A 21,063-nucleotide genomic window follows, 5' to 3' on the forward strand; every position below is an offset into this window, starting at 1 on the left:
AACCATGATTCTGATCCACCATGAAAAAAAAAAAAAAACAGACAACTAAACAAAATAAAATGTAATTTACTAGAGTTTCTAGAAAAAAATGCTGCTGTCTATTTATAGAATACAATATTCAACGAATTTATAAAGAGTAAAATCAAATGATTCATAACTCACAACTTTATGACTTGCTCATAAAGACTTCACTTATTTCATTCCTGAATGAATCAATGTTTTTTGAACGAATCTCAGTTTAAGTCACTTGTCTCCACATTTTTATTGATATAATCTTTATTTGAAGCATCATCACGTTCAAAAAGGTGATTTATTCTATTTTGATCGCTAGAAAGCAGTGTTTATATCCGACTAAACTTTTATTCCAGTAGCCTACTTCTGTGATTATTTGAATGTTTGTAACACAGAAATAACGATACAAAAGACTTTGTAAAGATGTTGCATATAAGTAAACTGCTCTCTCTGTAGCGCAGATTTGAACGTTACATTGTGATTTAAGGCTTTAATAAACATAGGCTATGAATCCTGCCATTTATTAACAAGATTGCGTGGGTGATTGAATCTGTTCGCTATCTGACTATTTATTTAAATATCCAACAATATCCATTTCAAACACTCGGCTGATGTTGTGGAGTAAAATCACGTTGTCCTCTTTTGTTGGACAACGCTGTTTGGGTCGTGCTGCGCGTGGTTAGTTACAGCAAATGCAGAGCTCGAGCAGCTTTTACTACTGCGATTGTATAGGCTACTTTTAATTTAAAAAAGAATCAAACTGCCTAATATTTTGAGCGCAAACTTTAATAAAAATACATTAATCTTCAGCATGACGCGGGCCACAAATTTTATGCAAAATATATATTTTTTTAATACTGCGCCCTCAAGATGCTTTGCATTATTCTGTATCCTTTAAAACACGTAAAGTTCCATTTGCACTGCTGTTTTGCACTGTTTCATTAGCCTACACAAACATGTCTCAGTAAGACATTGAGGCACATATTAATGCAAACTTGTGAAAAGCGATTGGAAGGGTGATTGCAAAAGCACATTTGGGCTTGCACTTAGCTAATGCTGACATTTTACTCATATTCTGTTAAGGTAATGATTGTGTTTTTGCTACATTTCGCTACAGTGATGCCAAAAAATTGCTCCAAGTTGTCTTCTGTTGTTGCTGTTTGTTTGTATTTTCCATATATAAATAATGAGGTAGCGCAAAATAAATTTCAAACCGTGTTTTGCCTTACTCTGGCCTGTTTCACTATGGTAAACTGTTAATGATTTTTATTTAAAACTTATCGGGACGGATTTCGCGGGAAACTGCGTAGGCTACTTAAGTTGCAGCAATAGGTGTGTAGCCTACTACTTCTATAAATATGCCTATGTATATTTATATCGCCTATCGCTTTTTTTTTTTTTTTTTTTAAGCAAATACAAGTAAAGCCTCCTGAATATTTAATATTGAGAGCGAGCGAGCGAGAGAGAGAGAGAGAGAGAGAGCGAGAGAGCTGTGTGTGGTGCATAATAGATAGCGATTACACTAACTAAATTTACCTGTATCCAGCAGTCGCTCCGTCTAGCAGCTCATTTACACTGCGCACGTGCGTCAGTGTGAACACGAGCGCTCGTGTGCACCTGTGAAAGACATTCATCTGTCTCGTGAGGAGAAACATCACATTACAGCGTGAGCCTTCCAAAGGAATGCCTTCATCTCAACACATCACATCACATCACATCACAGCGTAAGTCATTACTTCATTTTTATGATATGCTGGTTTCTACAAGAGGTTTCTGGAAGTTCGTTTGATATTAACGACGGTTTATTGGTGCCTTTAAAGTTGTATCAAGTTTTCACTGTTGCCTGATAATGGCTTGTTGCCAAGTGAATATTGCTAAAATAAACTGGATTATTGAGACACAGGAAGTTTTTTTTTTTTTTACTCGGATATGTCTGCTATTCAATTAAAAACGATGTTAACAGTGCACATCATTTATCTTGCGGTGTGATATTTTCTGTTTCCAGTCTCTTGCCCTGTCTCGTGTGAGCGGAAGAGTTTCATGAGACACATGATTTTATCAGATCAAATCTGTCATTATCTAATTCTTAATCTGAATCATTGGAGTTTTTATGATTAAAAACATGTACTGTATTGCACGCATAAGTCTATATCAAGATGCGTCTTTAATGATCAGTTTGATGGTCATTATGAATGAATTTTGTCAGATGGCTGTATGAGGTGACTGATGTGTGATTTACAGATACACAGAGTATAGAAATCCACTCTGAACTGATTCATAACTGATGCATTAATTGATCACACAAATACTGATACAATCCTAGAGTATGTGGATGGCAACATTAAACAGTGATAACAGAAAAAGTGTCATTAGCAGTCAAGTGGTGCACAGAAAAAATAAAATAAAATAGGATTGGTCCTATGAATTTCAAAGTAACCTAAATATGCAACACAGCAGTGTATGTGTGCATAAGTATTGGATGCTTTGTATTGTGTGTATGCATTTATACAATAATCAGGTTTACATAACTAATATTCCCCTTCACACATTTGCTGCATATATAACTTAAACAATTTTGGATTGTTAGGAGACAATATAGACTATAGAGTAGTGAATGATGAATATTGAGGTCCACATTTTGGTGTTTTTCTGAGCATGTGAGCATGTCCTTTGCTATTTATAATCATGTCTAAATTCCACACTATATGTCTCATTAGCATAGGCTACTGGCCGGTTATGGGCAAATTTTGTTTCCGTTCATTAGCATATTGGCTGATGACCTGATAAGCTGTTGTTGTTTTTTTTTTTTTCTTCTCTCCATGACATACAAATGATTGATGAAGGGCTTTTTCAGAATCCAGAGGAAAGCCTCCATCTCAACATACAGCATGAGAACACAGTGTCAGTATTTCATGTTTACACAATTATTGGAGATTTCTGGTTCATGCGCTTTTTTGCTAGATGTTATTTGCGAATACTGTTTTGTTTCATTGGCATATTGGCTGCTCACTTGATATTTTACCATATGATCTTTGCATTTTTTCTTTTTACATGACATGCAATTGATAGATGAAAGGCTACCTCAGAACCCTCTATATCTCACCAGTGTTTTAGAGAAAAGAAAGAATTCTGGACTTCATCCAGACACAGTGAGGCACAATAACATATGTTGTGCAAGAGTCATTTGTCAACAATAACAGATACTGTGTTATGCACTGGCAACTCTCCGCTCGGGAGCATTTGTCAGCATAGGTTTAGAGTGTGAGGAGCTTATGGACTTTGTCTGGTCATTTCACACAAGTCTGAGTTTCTCTGTTGAGAAGACTTGAATGCAGTCATTGTGTTTAGTCTAGAGAAGTGTGTGGTAGAACGGTCTTGGTGTTTTTAGTTTTTTCTTCTCAGTGAGCAGTTTTGAAATTATCCTTGTGAATATTGCAGTTCTCAAAGATCTCGTGCAGAGAAGAGTAAAGGGGCTAGTTCTAGGGGTTATACTATATTTCCTCTATAAAATAAAATTTTATTCATTCTTAGTGTAAAACATATTAATAACATTATTTATTTAACACACATACTTATTTACATTTTTACATAATTTGCACATATCATACCTGTACATACATAATTGTTTATATTATATATTGTGTTTTTGCTATTTTATATATTTGTATATTATTCTTTTTATTATCTGTGTCCTGTCGCTGTCATTCTGTTGCACTGTGGAGCTTCTGTCACTATAACAAATTCTTCATATGTGTAAACATACCTGGCAATAAAGCTCATTCTCATAATTAACCTTAATTAATTAATACTCTGAATATTGCTTTTCCACTGTAAAGAAGTATATAGACATGTTTGGTTCCATGATTGTATCTCTTTTACTGTGTCTGTAAAGACATGAATATTCACATATTTAACATTTTCAAAGTTTATGATGGTTTAGTTGCAGAATTTTTTACATGCCAATAAAGACAATAAATGCGCAAAAATGCTTTCAAGGCCAGTGAAAATGTGGGCGGCCACTGTTGTGGCCAGAAATCATGTATCTTGTAACGTTTTTTTAAGGCCTTCATCTCAGTTAGGCTGTTGTCTGATCTCATGTAATAATCTTATCTAATGTTATCTGATCTCTGAGAAGATAAAGATTACACAGCAGCGATTAATTAATGGCGCTTTTGTCACACAGCTCAGATGTATCTGGGTTATGTGGTTTCACAGCTCTAGGTGTAGGTATTGGCGAGGCTAAAATCAATGAAGTGCCTCCCCAGAGACATCTTGAAAACTGTGCTTTTAAAATTGTGGACTGTGTTCTTGGATACAAAACCAAAGGTCTCCAGAAATGGCCATTCTGACTAGACAGGGTAATACAGCCGCGTCCATTGTCTTAGTTCACGGCATGTTTGCATAAGAGACGAAATTTGCAAGACGACTGCTTTGCATCACTTTGATCCAAATAAATGGGCCTGTTTAATATCTTATTGTCCCAACACCTTCTCCACGGCTGGCATCATAACTGACAACAGGAAGCATATTTTCCCATGAAGCACCTTCTGAGAAACACTGCAGATGTAACAGAAATAGCATACAATCTCCAGGCATCTCTGAGTAATGTTAATTGCATTTTTAAGTGCCTCGGCTCAAGTTTGACATCGTTCTAACAAAGAAACAGGGACTTCTTTCAAGAGAAGACTCTTTAACGGTTATTCCTTTGACACAAAGAATGACAGGTCAGCTATTTTTCTCCCATCTCAGACACTGCATATGAGAGTATTGCAATCACTTTAATCAAAACGCAGCTGAAGATGTGCAGCAGTCGTTAAAGGGACGGTTCGACCAAAATGACATAACGGTCATTATTTAATCAATCTCATGTCATTACAAACACGTATGATTTTCTTTCTTCCTTGGAATACAAAAGGAGAAATGTTGAAGAATGTACTCGCCACTCATTTCCACATAATGGTTTAGGTAAATGCTGAAATATACAATGTATGGACATACTGACAACATCTAAAATGTAAGCTGTTTTACATATTTACAGCTATAGAAACTAAAATATTTTTGCATCCTTTGAATCAAATGTATTTATATGTGCACTTCATACCTAACATAATTACTTTTCAACATTACTTTTCAACATTATTCAAAAATTTCATTTGGAAGCCTCAGTTCAAAAAGTTCATAAGTTTGTTTGAACGATTCAGCTCAAAAGATTCAATCCAAAAGATTCGGTTCGAGGAATCCAAAAGCCATTAGACTCGCAGAGAAATGATTCGATTCAACAGTTCCACAGAAGAAAAAAAAATCACATGGATTCTGAATATGTGGTTTACAGCACAAGATTAAGATTTTATGGTTTGTTTTCTTGTGTTTTATAGTCAAAATTGTCTCGTTCCATGGCAAACAAAATAAATATTAATAGGTAATGGGTAAACAATTGCACAAATGCTTTTCATTTTGTTTAAAATGATGTAATTATGTATGTGTCCTTAAATGAAATACAAATACAAATGCATTTTAGATGCTGGAAATACATCAGTATTGTACATTTTACTATCTATACAAAGGTAAACAAATGTGTGTGTGGTAAAACCACATTTTACATACTACTCAACTGCTCATGAGATCTTGTTGGCTTTCCACATACATCCAAATATGATACCTTAACAAACGAGATCTGACATCAGCAGGGTTATGACCGATCATCATTGACAACAGTATTGTCTCGATGCAGCAAGTTTGAACAAGCAAAGGTGTGAATGAGCGCTACATTTTGGTCTGTTCTTCACACAAATCCATCACATGACTTCAGAAAACTTGAGTCATAGACGATTGCTTTATGATACTTTGATGGTGGTCTGGACTGAATTCTAATTCACTTTCATTATATGGAAAAGTGTAGTGAATACGTGATTCAGCATTCCTCCTTTTATGTTCCACTGAAGAAAAAAATCATGCAATTTTAAAATGACATAAGGCTGATTAAATAATGACGGTGAAGGTCATGCTACTGTATCTCCCCAAACCCCAAAGTCATTCAACAAAGAAAGCACATGTTGTGAAGAAGCACTTTGTTCCCATCAAGTGGTGAAGGAAATTATAAAGCAACCGTACAATGCTCGGGGTACTTCATATTTGTGCTGCCTCATACAGTATTTGTCCTTGAAACACCTGGATCTTTGTCATAATTCCCATTTAGTTCAAAATGATGACGCGTTCAGTTACTGCTGATTTCTGCCGTTCTCTTGTCACAGCAAGATATGCAGAATGTAATTGACAGCAGAAACGAAGCATGCATCCCTGCTTTCAAGTCTTCTCTATCAGTTTCTTAGTTCATCATTTTCTCACACGCCCCTTTTTTCACACTTTATGTAAGTGTAATTATTCTCGGTTCTGTCAGATTTGATACTGTCCTGGCTCTGATGACATCACTCGCAAAGTGGCACTGTTATCTTTTTCATTAGTACCTGCTGTGAAGAGGAAGTATGTATTAAGTACTCTCATCAAGCATGTCATTTTCATACCCAGTGCTGAGAGGCACCTCACTCAAAATGCAATTAAGAGCTCTTTCTGGATTGCAGAGACATCAACAGGTGGTGCATTGTGTCTTCGTGAACTTCATTCATAGCTTACCATCTTAGAAATGTGAAAGTTTATACAGCTGATATCAAATATTGATGGATGTTGCATAAAGGTACAGTATTGCTGAATCACTTAGAATAATACTAGACTGATTTTCCTATGGGTATTTCCAGCTGTTATCTGAGGTGCTTGTCATTTAACAGCACTGATCATGTAAATGTAATATACTGCCTATTTTAATATACAGATATGATAAGCATGTTTTTCAGTTTTAGTCTCAAGTCTTTGCCAGAGTTTTACAACTAAGTGACAATTAGCTACAGTTTGCTACAAAGGCAGGTGAAAATGGTGCTGTTTTATATTATTGGCAATATATGGGTATATTATTTCAGCGTTTTTAGTAGAATATTGTCAGCGGGGGGGGATATTCAGCATTTTTGCATTTACTAAACGGCATGTGATTTTTACTGGATATGTGAAGTTCTCCTCGGGTTTACACAGGTGTAGCTCATTAAATATGGACATAATATTTGACTACCTGGAGTTGTCATAATACCTTTTTTTATCCTTTAATCATTATATCTACTGATGTATAATTTAAAACTCAACAAATGTTTTGAGAAATGTTTTGCTTATGCTGGCTTAATCTAAAATAGTTTAATATATTATATTCTAAAGTAATGACAGTATTATTTTAGTATTATTTATATACTATTATAGCACTTATTTTATTTTATATATTTTGAATTAGCTTTTATTCTTATATTTCTTATATATTGTCTTATATATGTGACCCTGGACCACAAAACCAGTCATAAGTAGCACAGGTATATTTGTAGCAATAACCAACATGGGTCGGTTTTTCTTTTATGCCAAAAATGATTAGAATATTAAGTAAAGATCATGTTCCATGAAGATATTTTGTAAATGTCCTACTGTAAATATATCAAAACATAATTTTTGATTAGTAATATGCATTGCTAAGAACTTAATTTGGACAACTTTAAAGGCGATTTTCTCAATAATTCGATTTTTTGGCACGCTTAGATTCCAGATTTTCAAATAGTTGTATCTCAGCCAAATATCTTGTATCTTGCCCGATCCTAACAAATCATACATCAATGGAAAGCTTATTTATAAATCTCAATTTCATAAAATTGACCCTATGACTGGTTTTGTGGTCCAGGGTCACATATATGTATTTAATAAAAACTTCATTTCTGTTTATTTAGTTGTGAAGGTAGCATTTCTGATTTTTTTTTTTTTTTATGTATTTCCTCTGATACTTATATTTTTCTGGTTTATTTCAATTACCAAAAACATTTTATTTTATTTATTTATTTTTACTGGTTTTTAATAGTTCTTGTTAACAATAACAAAACATATGAATGACATATGGTTTGAGCTTGCAAATACTCTAAGAAATCACTTTTTTGAACTTATAAATATAAAAGAAAAAAGAAAAAGCAAGATAACGGCTGCCCTAATATTCACAGACTGCAAATAGAGAACAACTTATCTTCAAGGTAAGGTTTCATGTCAGATGTTCCAATTTTTATTCATTACTTCATCCTTGTTTACATGTTTTCCTCTTATTACACTTTTTGAGACATTGAAGTCTTTGTCAATCATTTTATGTGCCAGATGTTTGTTTTATTTATTCATACACTTGCTTATTATTCTAACTAATCAGACACTTTTTAATTGGCATTCTCTCTTATCTATAGATTTGTGCACTTGTTTTATAGCAATTAACAAGTTCTCCTCCATGAATATATATCCAGTATGTCTTCTGAATTATCATGACAAGACCGCTGAACATTGTTCATTAAAAAAAAAAAAACCTCATTTGACGTTTCTGAGAACTTTGCTTTTAATATTAAAAGTGTTAAATGTCTGTGACCTGGAGTGTGAAGTCTGATAATTGAATTAGAAATCTATGCTGTAGAAACTGCTAGAGTAAAATTATATTCGATTTAACAGGACAATAAATGGTTCCAGCATATCACAAAATGCTTATTCAGTGAATGAGATATGCATTTCCTCCATCAAATGAGTTGAACTAAATGCTACTGGCGCTTGTCATTTTGTGTATGAAATGCATTAGAGTGTATCTGCACTTTGGGTCACGCAGTTCATTTAGTCCATGAAATTGCATAGTCAGGTTACACTCGGCGCCCCTTAAAAGACACACTGATAGAGTTTTGTGTTTGTGTGGGTGAATCTATTGCTGTTTATGCATGTTTATTAGTCACAGATCATGGAAAAACATATTGTGGTGAACGTCATGTTTATTTACCACCTGTAATACTATGGTGGTTACCAGTGTAAGATACAATACTAATTGTACATATACATATACACTCCCCGTCCAAAAAAACAGTCACACACTCTTAATATTCACTAAGTGAAAATAGCATTATTCTTCAGTGATATGCTATTTACACAGTGCAAATAGCTTTAGATTCTATTTATTCTATGTTAAAATAGCAGGACCCTGCTAATTACTTATTTCAAATATTGAATAAAGAGGTATGATTAATTGTGGCGAAAAACATTATTAGAGGAAAACATTACTTATTGCAAATAGTGGCAATTATCTGCACCTCTGCATTGTAATACATTATAAAATAGTATGCAATAACTTATTGAGTGTAATTTTTTTAAGTTTATTTCAAATTATTAAATGGATGCCACCTTATTGGGACAAAAGCTCTCCCTACACCTACCCTAATCCTACCCGATACTTTATGTTCAACTTTTTGATTATTTCCTTCATTTTTATTAAAAAATAAATGCTTTTCTGATGTGATTTGAAATTTAAAAAGGGAGAAAAAAAGTTTGCCAAAAGGCAGATTCGAACCCCGGTCAATCGTGTCAAAAGAATGGTAGCACACGCTTTACCATCTGCCCCACTGAGTCTGTCAATTGATGACCGTCTTTTGCAAATTTACTATCCTAATCATACGTTTGTGGGTGGAGTTAGTATAAATAGCCTCTTCCAACAACATAGCTATTTGCACTTAAATAGACACTCCGATTTATTATTTTTTTTAATATTCCCAACAATTAAACAGTTGCCCACAGAAAAAAACAGCACCCCCACTTCCCGCACCCCTGTGTATTGGTGATAGGAGAGTCAGACCGCTGCACAAAGTCTTCTCCAGCACATCCCAAAGATTCTCAATGGGGTTAAGGTGTGGATTCTGCGGTGGCCAATCCATGTGTGAAAATGATGTCTCATGCTCCCTGAACCACTCTTTCACAACTTGAGCCCGATGGATCCTGGCATTGTCATCTTGGAATATGCCCGTGCCATCATTGATGGAATAACCTGGTCATTCATTATATTCAGGTAGTCAGCTGACCTCATTCTTTGGGCACATAATGTTGCTGAACCTAGATCTGACCAACTGCAGCAACCCCAGATCATAGCACTGCTCCCACAGGCTTGTACGGCAGGCACTAGACATGATCAGTTCCTCTGCCTCTCTTCTTACCCTGATGTGCCCATCACTCTGGAACAGGGTAAATCTGGACTCATCAGACCACATGACCTTCTTCCATTGCTCCAGAGTCCAAATATTATGCTCCCTAGCAAACTGAAGCCTTTTTCACTGATAAGTGGTTTTCTTAAGGTTACACAGCTGTTTAGTCCCAATTAGTTGTACTGTTGTTTATTTATGATTTATGATCATTCAAGATTTTTTCCCGACCACATTTCGTCCTCGAAGGTGATGGCTCCCCATTATCCTTCCAGTTTTTAATAATGCGTTGGACAGTTCTTAACCCAATTTTAGTAGTTTCAGCAATCTCCTTAGATGTTTTCTTTGCTTGATGCATGCCAATAATTTGACCCTTCTGAAACAGATTAACATCTTTTCCATGACCACAGGATGTGTCTTCTGACATGGTTGTTTAAGAAATGAGAAGCTACTCACTGCATCAGTTAGGGTTAAATAACTTGTTGCCAGCTTAAACATAATCATCCATGCAGTAATTATCCGATGGGAGGCTCTTACCTATTTGCTTAGTTAAATCCAGGTGGTGACTAATATATATATATATAGTTTATATTAAACAGGAGTTTTTACAGTTTATCTGTTGATTTCAGGAATAAAAGTCAAAATGTAACAGTTTCAGGAAGTTCCACTGCATAAATATTGCAACATTCTTCAATGAAGTTCTTTCAAAATGCCTTTTTGTATTATTTCTGGCAATGTCAGTGTACCCAAGAGAATCTCCACACGAGAGCGAGCAGAGCATGTGGGGTGAGACCGTGAACAGCAGACTGCAACAGAAAGTTTGTTCTGTAGAAACTATTGAAGTTAGGAAGCACAAAAGCAGAGATTTACAAAATGCAAAATGGTAAAAATGCAAGAAGACTCGGGTGGAATTTCTTGTTTTCTCACAATGTTAACAAATATTTATTTCGGTAGTCTTCAGACATTCTACTAACTACGAATAACTTTGCAACTACATGTCAACTCATTCTCATTAGAGTATTATTAGACGGTTAGTGTTAGAGTGAGTGGCAGTGTTGGGGAGTAACTAGTTACATGTAACGGAATTGCGTAATTTAATTACAAAATAAATGTAATTGTAATCTGTTACAGTTACTGAGAAAAAATGTGGAATTAAATTACAGTTACTTATGAAAATGTTAATGATTACAAAGGGGGTTACATCTGAATATTTTCACTCATAAACATATGATTGATTTGTTTCCCTAATTGCTTCGACTTCTCTAAAATATGAGACACCAATGTTTCAGGAGATTAGGACACAGAACAGGACACCTTTTTTTTTTTTTGATTACCGTTTTATTTCCTGTGTGGGTTTATGTAGGCCTATATGCTTTATTTTTTAAGATGAACTTTTTTTATCCAAGGCATTGATAGATGCCAGTGTTTCCTGTCATAGCAATGCAAAGATTTGATTTCAAAACAGTGTCATAACTATTAAACTACATCTTCTGATTTTAAATCTATATTTAGCCTAATCCCAGAATGATATCAAAGTAAAAAGCGGTGGTAAAGTCTGATTTTGTGGTGGCTGTGCTTTCAAATGAAATTTTTTATAATCTTAATTCAAGTGAAGAAGGATTTTGAAAGTCTGACAGTAATCAGTGTTGAGAACTACTGTAAGGTTAACCCTGCCTGCTTTAAATGTTTTAAAATGATTAACAGTTGAAAACCTTCGTTAGACATTTAGAAACGTAATCAAATGTAATCAGTTACATAACTTTAATAAAGTATTTGAAATAGTTACACTACTTATTACATTTTAAATAGGGTAACTTGTAATCTGTTACCTAATACATTTCCAAAGTAACTTTCCCAACATTGCCTAGTAGAATAAGTTAACGTACTTGCAAAGTTACTAACAGTCAGGAGAATGTCTGTTAGAGGACCATCAAAATATAGCAGATATAAAAGAAACAAGTAACTAGAATGTACCATTTAGGGGTAAATGTACCAAAGATGTACCTTTTTAGCTTTTGTTATCATGAGCATTGGAATTTTGCAGCTTTTAGTCTATTTAGTCTAGGTTTTGTAATCATCTACTGTATAGTAAAGATGCTAGTGTTCATATGCACATTTAAGATTTTTGCAGTCTTTTTATTTTGAGAATAAAAAAAATGAATGATGCATTTAGCATTCAGAGGCATTTTGTCAAATAAAATGCTGTCTAGTATGAGCGTGTCTCTCCCTCTAATAGCACCTGCCACTAAAATAGCTAGAGACAGATATCCATTAACGTTCCCCTTCATCTCAATGGCAGTTGCTTGGCTGGCACATGCACCACCCAGGAGTATGTGAATTGAAATAATCTGCATTGTAAATATCATGTGACTTAATTACTCTGGAGCTGCAGGAAAATGACATTTGATTGAATCAGCCATATGATATGCCCAAATGTTTCAAGAGTAAATACAGTATGTGAGCTATGAAGAGTGAAACTTTAAAACGCAGTCTCGGTCTAAAAAGTTTTCTCATCAATAAAGAGTGTTGTCTGATCAATATAAGCAGTTTAACAATGTGGCAGTGTGTCACTGAGTTAAATAACTCCGTTAGCTGCAGAATCAACTAAATCTGTTTGCTGAGAGCCTGGTTTCTGGTGCTATATATATATATATATATATATATATATATTCATAAGTTTGTTGATATATTATATTATTCATATAAAGGAAAAATTCACTCTTTTCATCTGAATTTTCAGCAGCTATTACCCCAGTCACTTTTTCCCCAAAAACATTTCTCAAAATTATAATCTAATCTGTCAGACAAGGAAGTAATTCTTCCCATACAGAGACACATTCCATGATGTTATCTGTTCTTCAGATAAACTGACCTTAAATCAAAACCAACCTGACTAATACGCTAACATCATCGTGCTGGCAGAGAAAGAGCTTGTAGAGTGTTTAAAATCAATTTTTGTTGTATAGCTTTGGCCTTTTCCTCAGAAAGCCTGTCCCTGTGAGTCTCTATGACAACCATATTCTCACAGCCAGCACTAACACAGACACACTGCGAGCGTGTAATGAAGTGTGCCTCAGTACAACCGTTTTTATTACTCACTCTCACACTTTTAAGCTCATTGCATAGATATACAAAGTACATGTGCATGTGTGTGTGTATTATAATATATTGTATATTCTATTAATCAAATAATTGTGGAAAAAATAGCAATTTGAACAAAAATATTAAGCAGCTCGACTGTTTTCAACAATGATAATAGCAGAAAATCAGCATATTAGATTGATTTCAAAAGGATCATGACACTGAAGATTGGATTAATGATGCTGAAAATTCAGCTTTGCTTCACAGGAAAACATTACATTTTAAAATATATAAAATGCAAAACAGTTATTTTAAATTAAAATAATATTTCACAATATTACTGTATTTTCTGTATCAAATACATAAGTAGCCATGGTAAGCATAAGAGACATCTTTCACAAACATTAAACAATCCTAATGATTCTAAACTTTTGACTAATAGTTTATACATTTATATAGGCTGTGTGCTATGCTGACGGTAGCAGATTGTGAAAAAGATGTCAAACGTGATACAGGTTCAAGGGACAGTCATAAACGCCTGATATCTGATGTAATGAAAATAAGCAAGTTGGTCAAATTCATCGCTGTACTGAAGAGAAAGCATCTGGTGAGCTCTTTTGTCTGGTCTATGTGGCTCTGGCCCAGTTTCCTTTTAAAAGAGAGCGAATCAGAAAATTACATTCCTCTTTAATCAATGGTCTCAGCGGCAGTCACAACATCTATTCCCTCCCGTGCTCTACAAGGGCAATCTGACAAACTTTCCTTACACATTAACACTCTTTTTGATCTTCTTGCCTTTCAGATGATTTGTGGCAAATGATGGCATGGACCACCTTGGGCAAAATCTCTGAACACAATGCTGTGATGACGTGCAGCTCGCTTAATGCACACAGACACAAACTGTCAGATGAATAAGCAGCACTTGTACAGGTATGAACAGTGAAAAGCCCTGCATGATATTTCAATAGAGTATAAACCAGGTGAACTCGGAAGTGTTCCCCAGTGAAACAAACGGAGCACACTCAAGAGGCCACACTCAGGAAATGTACACAGAAGGCCATTAGATTGTTTCTTGTTATGTGACTCACATAGCCTTGAAATAGTTTTCAGTTGATTTCTATTTGGATGAAAATGAAATGTATGATGATTCAAACTGATAATGTAGGAACTGGTGAGTCATTAAAAGGTCATTTGTTTGTGGTTGCATGCTAAGCAAATACAGTATATAAAAAAGTGTGTGCTCTTTGTTACATTTCAAGCTTATTACATTTAAAATATATTGTAAAATAAGGTGTTTGTGAAGCAGACTTTAGTGTTGTTACATACTTGCTACATTTCAGTCTTAGTAACTACACTGTAAAATACTTTTTGAAACATAAGAAAATAAAACGAGCATTATTGGAATATATTTTAAAAGAAACACTATTTCTCAATTCAGGTTTAATTCAGTATATTACTTGCCATTTATTTTTTAATTATTTGTGAAATTTACTAGCAAGAGTTTGTTTTTTCATCTGAACGGATTTGGAGAAATTTAGCGTTACATCACTTGCTCTCCAATGGATCGTCTGCAGTAAATGGGTGCCGTCAGAATGAGAGTCCAAACAGCTGATAAAAACATCACAATAATAACACCACTCAAGTCCATCAGTTAATGTCTGAAGTGAAAGGCTACATGTTTGTAAGAAACAAACATGTTGAAGTTCTTACAAACATGCAGCTTTTCACTTCACGATGTTGATTTATGGACTGGAGTGGTGTGGATTATTGTAATGTTTTTATCAGCTGTTTGGACTCTCATTCTGACGGCACCCATTCACTGCAGAGGATCCATTGATGAGCAAGTGATGAAACACTAAATTTCATCAAATCTTATCAGATGAAGAAACAAACTTATCTACATCTTGGGTGGACTAAGGATGAGTAAATTTTCTGTAACTTTAATTTTTTGGATGAACTATTGCTTTAATGTAGTTGCACCATTATAAGGCAAAGGTTATCTAGTAGGATGTAAGCTCTCTTTAAAGTAATGTATAGGTGCATAATGGCATCTACCTTCACGCCACAACTTGGCTACATTGTTTACAGATTTTTTTGTCCCATCTCAGTGATTCTGCTTGTCTTATTCTATCCCAGACATGGATTCAAACGAAACATATGCAGACGGACCCAGCAAAAACGCATGGGACGTGATTATCCTCTCCCTCACGCTTTCGTTTCTTGCTGTGCTAACGACGGCCATGAACTGCTTGGTCATTACAGCCATCATTGTCACACGCAAGCTGCACCATCCCGCAAACTATCTCATCTGCTCACTGGCCGTGACCGACCTTTTGGTGGCCGTATTAGTCATGCCCTTCAGCATTGTCTACATTGTGATGGACACGTGGGTCATGGGTGAAGTCATGTGCAACATCTGGTTAATCGTGGACATAACCTGCTGCACGTGCTCCATTCTGCACCTCGCGGCCATCGCTGTGGACCGATACCGCGCCATTACGGACGCCGTGGAGTATTCGAGAAAGAGGACATCTCTACGGGCCGCCATCATGATCAGCGTGGTGTGGCTCCTCTCAATAGTCGTCTCTCTGCCGCCAATGCTGTTGAGACGCCAGGAGGAAAACATGTGCATCATTAAGCATGATAACATCGGCTCCGCGCTTTACTCCACATTCGGGGCTTTTTATATCCCGCTAGTACTCATTCTCATTCTCTACTACAAGATCTACCGAGCAGCGAAGACTCTTTACAACAGGAGAGCCAGTTGCCTCAATAAGCCGGAGATGAACGGACACATGCTTCCCAAGTGCAGTGACAGAGAGCCGACGACCCCGGACACTCTGAGCCCTCCGGAGAAATCGGTGTCTGAACCCTCCACCGAAGGCGACAGGGCGCGCATCACTGTGAAAAGCCCAAAGTCTCGGTCTTGCAGAGAGCGGTCTGTCAGGAGACGTCGCATTTCCAGCACGCGTGAAAGGAAGGCCGCCACCACTCTGGGACTCATTCTGGGGGCTTTTGTCATCTGCTGGCTGCCTTTCTTCATCCATGAGGTGATTGTTACCATCTGTGAATCCTGCAGTCTCTCTCCTGAGATGACCAACTTTCTGATTTGGCTGGGCTATCTGAACTCTCTCATCAACCCGCTGATTTACACCATCTTTAACGAGGATTTCAAAAGGGCTTTTCAGAAGTTGATCAAGTGCAAGAATTATCTCTAACGCCAATGAAGGGATTGTGTCACGTGAACTGAAACTATTACACTCAAAAAAAAAAATACAACGTTTAAAGAACTTAATTAAATTATTATTCTGCACAACTAAATTTAGGGCCAGATTTACTAAACAGGGCAAATTAGTGTTAGAGCGCAATTCCAAGTGCCGATGGGAGGGGGAAATTTACTGACAAGATTCATATTAAAGAACAGACGCAACATCTTATTTCCATAATGAACAGCGCAATCTACCAAGAGCAGCACCAATTACCGCCTACTTTAAGACATGCTTTTTTGGGGCATTAAATAATGGACGCAAATACCAGAGAATGGACGAGCGCAAATCTTAGTAAATCATGTTGCGTGATCCATTTAAATACTCTCCTCCCACAAATTTACCGATCAAGAGGGAAACTCCTACAAATGCATATTCAATAAGGTGATTTGCAAAAATAACTGTGTCCCTGCCCTTTCAGTGCTAATTTCCCACTGTGTGTCTTTCGTAAATCCTGACAGTAGTTTTTTAACACCAAATTAGGGTTTGCGTTGGCGCAAATGAATAGTAAATCTGGCCCTTAGTCTTTAAAAAAAAAAAAAATTTTTTTGGTTGCTTTTGAAGCAATTAGATTACTTCTCAACAACAAAAACAACTAAACGTTTGAATGAATTTGCTGTAGTCTTGTTCAAAGTCACTGTTAGTCAACAAATCAGACCACGTTCATTGTCTGAAGAGTTTTCATTTATTGAACATTGGCTTTTGATCTATATCAGTAAATAGAAAAGGCCTGTTCACACCAAGGATGTTAATAATTAAGATTTGTTGACACCGCTGTAATGATAACAACACAAAGCAATGATAATTTTGGAATCACTTTCAGAATGCTTTTTTCCAGCTGACGAATGATAAAAACATTGACAGCCAATGCGAATCTATGCTGCTCAAAACTGCAGCATGTGCTTATAATAAACAGAACATTATTGTGTTATCATTATCAATATTATTATAGTTATCGTTGTTGGTGTGAACAGGCCTTTATTTTATTTACACTTTATTTTAAGGTGTCATTGATACAGTGAATGTCAATAATATTTTACTGATATAATTTTTTCTTGGCATACAGTAACAAATAAGCAAATATTCAATTTAGAGTACTAAACTAAATGAAAAGATTTTATTGTATGAAAGTGATTCATGTAATCCAATTGAAATGGATACAATTTAATTAACTAAAAAGTTTTTTCGAGTGTAATATAAAATTACACTTCAGTAATTCTGATGAGGCAGAAAAGTACATTTTCATACATTATCACAAATGTCTTATATTTAGATAGAAATCTGTATATGCAACTAGATTAGTAAGAGCTGAACTATATTTTTGTGGGGTTTAACATTATAGATTTCAAACCAACCTTAAAGTTTGTATGTGAAAATCATACTATTTTTCATAAGAGGAAGAAATTCAAGATAATACTTTACAAAAAACGCCTCATTAGTTGACATTAGTTAATGCATTAACTAACGTTAACAATGAGCCAGACGTGTTACAGTATTTATTCATCTTGGTTAACGTTAGTTATAATACAACTGTTCATTGTTAGTTCAGGTCCATTAAATAATATTACCAGAAACTTATATTTTTAATGTTCTGTAATTAGCATCAAGTGCTTATTTTTCACTGTTTGTTCAATTAATTGTTAACTAATGTTAATAAATTATTGTAAAGTGTCACCAAATTCTGTTTACAGCCCATTTCATAAATATTCAGCCATGTGAAGGGCCAAAATATGACATGTAATATACTGTATTTAGATGGGAATATTGCACTTGCATTCAATTAGAACGATACTTCCAGTCAAACCCTTGGACGCACTGGACTGAATGTATATTTCTCATAATCTTAAAAAACCTTCCCATTATTTCATAGTTTTGTAGAAAGGAGTGTCCAGACGTTTCATTGGAACTGTACATTACACAAACAATGGAAATGCTTATTAGATACTTGCTTTTGGGCATCTGAGGTAAATTTGCTAGGCAAATATGTTGTGCATTTGTTTATTTCTTTGATAAGAATGTTACTATATGTTTTATCTGATGTGTGTTTCTCCAAGTTACAGTGAGACCAAAGATGTGAACAGAACTAATTTGTATAAAATCTTACAGAAACTGATGATCTGATAAGGGCCCAAGATGTACAAAATATTTGTACTGATACTCACAATGTAACTGTTGTTCATGTTAATAAATGTTTTGCATAATATAAACTATGTTGATTGTACTGATTATTATATAATGTGACGCACCAGATCCCGAATCATAAGCACAAAATCCTCAATCTCATAAATTTAAACAAATGAAAGCAAATTGTAGATTTTCATTGTTGTAGCATTATATACAGATTTTTTTTCCTTGTATTCAATTAAAACTGATGCCATAACAATCTGTCGTCCCTTTTACCTCTATATTGTCATTTTAAGAGTCGCTTCATCTGTAATAGAAATTTCCTTTAAACATTATACAATTAATGCAATGTACTCAGATATTGTATGTATTCAGACTCTATCACTGTTAATATGTCAAACTAAATGACTCCAGTTCACTAGTTAGAGAATTTTGTTTTGACAGTTCATTTCAATTGGCAGGTTCATTAAACTGATTCAGTCATCCCTCAAAAGTATTCCCAGAAGTCTCCACGTCACATTTAACACCCTTATTTACATCCTATAATTGTGTTTGTGCTTGTTAAACACCAGCTGATTTTGTTGGTGTATTACTATGTATTAAAAAATTCAAATTGCATCTAACTGCTTCATCAAAACGGTATTTTGATCGGTTACTAACTACATCAAATATGGAGCAGCACTGAGCATCATCGCTTTCAAATAGCACTCCAGTTCATCATTAAAATTGGCATCGCCATTGAATGACATACTGAGTTTATCACAAGCTACTCCAGTGCTGATTTGCTCTTTTGAACCAGTGTCTCCTCATAAACCTCGGTTTTCAGCAGAGCTTCTCTTGCAGCCTTTCTCCGTATTTTGCGACATCCATTTCCCTCGTATTTTAACAAGATGTCCAGTTCCAGCTGATGAAAAGCAGCCCCTCAGCAAGAGGCTGCCACCACCGTACTTCACAATGAACTATGTGCTTTCTGCGGTGTAGGAAGTGTCAGATTTGCACATGCGACTTTGAATTTGGGATTAACAAGCTCCATCTCCGTCACATCAGACCGCACTATCATTCCCACACTGCAGCTAGGTCACTATTAATGTTTGTTCCACATGGTTCTGTCGGAGTAATGGCTTTTTTGTGCCGCCCTCCCTCATAGGCCAGAGTTATTCAAAGCTCTTAATGTGGTCAGGCTGTTTTGATGTTGTGTTCACTTCCTGATAACTCCTCATAATACTGCCCACTGGGACATGCAGACATTTGGATATTATTCTGTAGGCTACATTGTCCTAAAAATAACTATTTCATTAAATGTTTGATTAGGAATGCTCTTCATTTTCATATTTTCCTACCTGAATAACGAGCCTTTATCTGTGTGGTTTTTACACAGAAACATTGTAGTTATTTTAATTATTCACGGAAGAGGCAAATGTAAGGCAGCTGTGTCCTCATTAGGGCCATTTATTTTTTATATGTAAGCGCGTGGAGCTGCTGTAACACTGGGGTTGAATATTTCAACACTTCAAGGTGTTTTTTTTCTTCCTCTAATAAAAACACATTACAATAATTTTGGGTTTCAGGACTTAGAAATAATATGAGAGAGCTTCAGGTTTTGTAATTGTAATACCTTAATAGGATTGGAGAATGAATATCTTACTGTGCACAATCAACCCATATAATCCCAGATAGATGAGTTTGTTTCTTCATCAGAACAGATTTGGAGAAATGTAGCATTATGCATCACTTGCTCACCATGGATCCTGAATGTGTGAATGGGTGCCGTCAGAATGAGAGTCCAAACAGCTGGTAAAAACATCACAATAATCAAGTAATCCACACTAATCAATTAACATCTAGTGAAGCGAAAAGCTGTTTGTTGGTGTTCATTTTCAGATGTTAATTGATGTTCTGGAGTTGTGTGGATTATTATGTTTTTACTCTCATTCTGACGGCACCCATTCACTACAGAGGAACCCATTCACTTGGTGAGCTGTAATGCAAGTGTAATGCTAAATTTGTTCATGTTGTTCAGAGGAAGAAACACACTCATCTATGTGGCCTGAGGGTGAATTATTATTATATATATATATATATATATATATATATATATATATATATATATATATATATATAAGCATTTATTATTATTATTATTATTATTTTGTAAACTATTCCTTTACACATATTGTACAAAAATGTACAAATAGCATTATAAGAATTCATATGAATTAACCAAAACACAACATGCACATTAAAGCGCACATTAAACATGCGTTACTGAGAATTTCTTCAGTTGTTCTCAGAAAACGGAGACCTTGGTGCTTTGTTAACAAAAGACAAAAATGCATGAAAACAAGCTGCTGATTCTCTATCTCACCTCAGCATTCATTCAAAACCTATTTTTGAACTTTTGTTCAAATTGTTGAAAATCAGCTGACATTAGCAACCTAAACAATAACCACCCAGTCAAAATGGACTTTACAAAAAGGCTTTCATCAAGCCAGTGTGCTTTAAATGCAAATACAAAG

At 35.2% G+C, this 21,063-nt stretch overlaps 1 protein-coding gene across 3 annotated transcripts; it reads left to right on the forward strand.

The window, feature by feature from the left end:
* The first annotated feature begins 1,176 nt into the window (after positions 1-1,176).
* Positions 1,177-18,790, forward strand: htr1fa (5-hydroxytryptamine (serotonin) receptor 1Fa). Of its 3 annotated transcripts, XM_058787251.1 has the most exons (4): positions 1,177-1,344; positions 1,562-1,736; positions 13,960-14,087; positions 15,294-18,790. In XM_058787251.1, the coding sequence occupies exon 4, from the start codon at positions 15,296-15,298 to the stop codon at positions 16,373-16,375; it is 1,080 nt and encodes a 359-aa protein (XP_058643234.1). In that variant the 5' UTR covers positions 1,177-1,344; positions 1,562-1,736; positions 13,960-14,087; positions 15,294-15,295; the 3' UTR covers positions 16,376-18,790. The 3 variants fall into 3 exon arrangements, with proteins under 3 accessions (XP_058643234.1, XP_058643233.1, XP_058643235.1); XM_058787250.1 differs by lacking the exon at positions 1,177-1,344 and having other exon boundaries at positions 1,481-1,736; XM_058787252.1 differs by lacking the exons at positions 1,177-1,344; positions 1,562-1,736 and having other exon boundaries at positions 12,833-14,087.
* Positions 18,791-21,063: the final 2,273 nt, after the last annotated feature.

The sequence above is a fragment of the Onychostoma macrolepis genome, chromosome 09 (genome assembly GCF_012432095.1).
Source record: "Onychostoma macrolepis isolate SWU-2019 chromosome 09, ASM1243209v1, whole genome shotgun sequence".
NCBI lineage: Eukaryota > Metazoa > Chordata > Actinopteri > Cypriniformes > Cyprinidae > Onychostoma > Onychostoma macrolepis.